Source organism: Cucurbita pepo, chromosome LG10 (genome assembly GCF_002806865.2).
Source record: "Cucurbita pepo subsp. pepo cultivar mu-cu-16 chromosome LG10, ASM280686v2, whole genome shotgun sequence".
Classification (NCBI taxonomy): Eukaryota; Viridiplantae; Streptophyta; class Magnoliopsida; order Cucurbitales; family Cucurbitaceae; genus Cucurbita; species Cucurbita pepo.
The window spans coordinates 9012309-9014600 of record NC_036647.1 but is presented as its reverse complement, the minus strand read 5'-3'; the positions used below and the strand labels follow the sequence as shown (position 1 = coordinate 9014600).

Below are 2292 nucleotides of genomic sequence, written 5' to 3'. Positions count from 1 at the left end.
CCTTGCACCTATAGGTTGAGGCGCATCAAGAAGGTCCACTCGTTATAGTTGGACCTTGTCAACATCAGATACTGAATGACAGTGGTCGTTGTCTCCCTGATCACTCGCTCAACGACAACTCAACGCCCGTCATCACGGTGTCGGCCTCTTCGTGGTGGTGATGGAGATGCTGGCACTTGGCGGCAGCGTGGAGGAGTGAGCGAGCCTGCTCGGGATGGACCCCACGATGTGTTTATTTTTGCGCTTTGCATTTTTTTCTACTCGAACCTGAGGCCTGTGTGTTGTTAGATCGATGCTATTCAACTTGATTGCTGATAGGTTGGCTCCTCCGCAATGATATACCACCGATGGCTTGAACCGGGCTCTGATACCACTTGTTGTTTTTCGATAATGGGCCAGGGAAATCATTTTCTTTTCAGTGAGAGAAAATCGTTGACGGGAAGTTGTTGGAAGAAAATAAANTCACCGAGAGTGGTGATACTATTGGCGAGCCCCATGATCCGCATTGAAAAATCATCAACGGATTCGCCGTCCTTAAAGCGGATCTCTGAGAGCTCTTTTCGCAGCTGCTCGATGTTGGATTCCAGCACTCGCTGTACACCGACCCGTCGGAGCCAGTCGATCATCCCAGTACTCAATCGTTTCTCCTTCCTCTGGCTCGAGAGCGTGCCATAACCCTTGCACCTATAGGTTGAGGCGCATCAAGAAGGTCCACTCGTTATAGTTGGACCTTGTCAACATCAGATACTGAATGACAGTGGTCGTTGTCTCCCTGATCACTCGCTCAACGACAACTCAACGCCCGTCATCACGGTGTCGGCCTCTTCGTGGTGGTGATGGAGATGCTGGCACTTGGCGGCAGCGTGGAGGAGTGAGCGAGCCTGCTCGGGATGGACCCCACGATGTGTTTATTTTTGCGCTTTGCATTTTTTTCTACTCGAACCTGAGGCCTGTGTGTTGTTAGATCGATGCTATTCAACTTGATTGCTGATAGGTTGGCTCCTCCGCAATGATATACCACCGATGGCTTGAACCGGGCTCTGATACCACTTGTTGTTTTTCGATAATGGGCCAGGGAAATCATTTTCTTTTCAGTGAGAGAAAATCGTTGACGGGAAGTTGTTGGAAGAAAATAAAACACGTAAAATAACAAAGAGAGAGAATTGCTGAAATTTTGACTGTGCTTAAAATCAGGTTGTGAAATCTTCTGAACAGATTTACCTATTTAAATATAACTTATCCTAAAATGGCTGGAGATGTGGTAACTAAATCTGTGTCACTTTCTACAAAATTGCTATCTAAAACTTTGGTAATCCATTCGACGTGTTTGTCAAAGGGTCAAACGGAGGTATTCAATCAACTAATGAAATCGTGTGAATCTAAATAAGGAAAAACACAGGTTTTATCTAATAGAAGACGGTGTTAAAGTCGGAAGAGTCACTATAGTGGGGGTGAGGGAGCCGATTTTGGCGAGGAGGTCGGCAGTGACTTGGTTGGCGAAGAGGCTAGTGCGGTGCCTGAATTTCAAAGGTAAATCTCTGTAGAAGGTCGATGGGCTTGTCAAGATTTCATATATTTTCAATGAGAACGCTGATAAGGATCCTGAGGTTAGAGTTTTTGTAAAGGATGAAGGGTCGATTGGGAAGAAAATGAGAGAGGCTAGGTTGGCTAAAGGGAAATCGATTTTATTGAAGAAGGTGAGGTTGTATGTACAAAGTATGGCGAAGGGTGATTTGGAGGCCAAAAGGGTGGAGGCGAAGAGTAATCAATTGGTTCTGCCTGTGGCAGCTATGGAGACTGCCCCTACGGCGTCACAGCGAGCAGTGGTGGTTGAGAAGAAGATGAGTAAAGGATTTAGAAGCCATAAAAAATAAAGGATCGGGGTTGCTGAACTGAAAAGACTCTGCTACCATGATAATATTTGCTAAAACCACCATACTTAAATGATGGGAAAATTCTCTATTTATAATCAAATAAATTCCAACGATATGCAAGGAGTAATAAATGGAAAAATACATATGGTAAGTCGTAATATAAGACAAATATCTAGATATTTGCCTATAAAAAATCAAATATGATATATATGGTAAACTATAATTCAATACTAAATATCCATAACAAGGATGACCCTTTGCAAGAGGACAAGGTAGGGTTAGAGGGAATCTCATTTGTAAGAGATTCTTGACTCGGACAGATGTTGTAGCGTCTCTCCCAGCAACGCCTGCAGCAGGAGTAGACCTAGATGTGGGAGTCATTCTCGGTCATAATGCAAACAACTGTGGCCACCCAACA

General features: G+C 44.4%; 1 protein-coding gene across 1 annotated transcript; it reads left to right on the top strand.

Annotated features, from left to right (window-relative positions):
* The first annotated feature begins 1246 nt into the window (after positions 1-1246).
* LOC111804328 lies at positions 1247-1874 on the top strand. The gene is made up of 2 exons (XM_023689088.1): positions 1247-1348; positions 1545-1874. The coding sequence occupies exons 1-2, from the start codon at positions 1247-1249 to the stop codon at positions 1872-1874; spliced, it is 432 nt and encodes a 143-aa protein (XP_023544856.1).
* The last annotated feature ends 418 nt before the right edge of the window (positions 1875-2292 follow it).

Bases quoted from the DNA above. Each gene is read 5' to 3' on its own strand.
- LOC111804328 (XM_023689088.1), top strand. From the start codon at position 1,247: ATGGCTGGAGATGTGGTAACTAAATCTGTGTCACTTTCTACAAAATTG. The intron at 1,349-1,544 runs GTATTCAATCAA...AAATCTCTGTAG, and splicing joins TGTCAAAGGGTCAAACGGAG to AAGGTCGATGGGCTTGTCAA.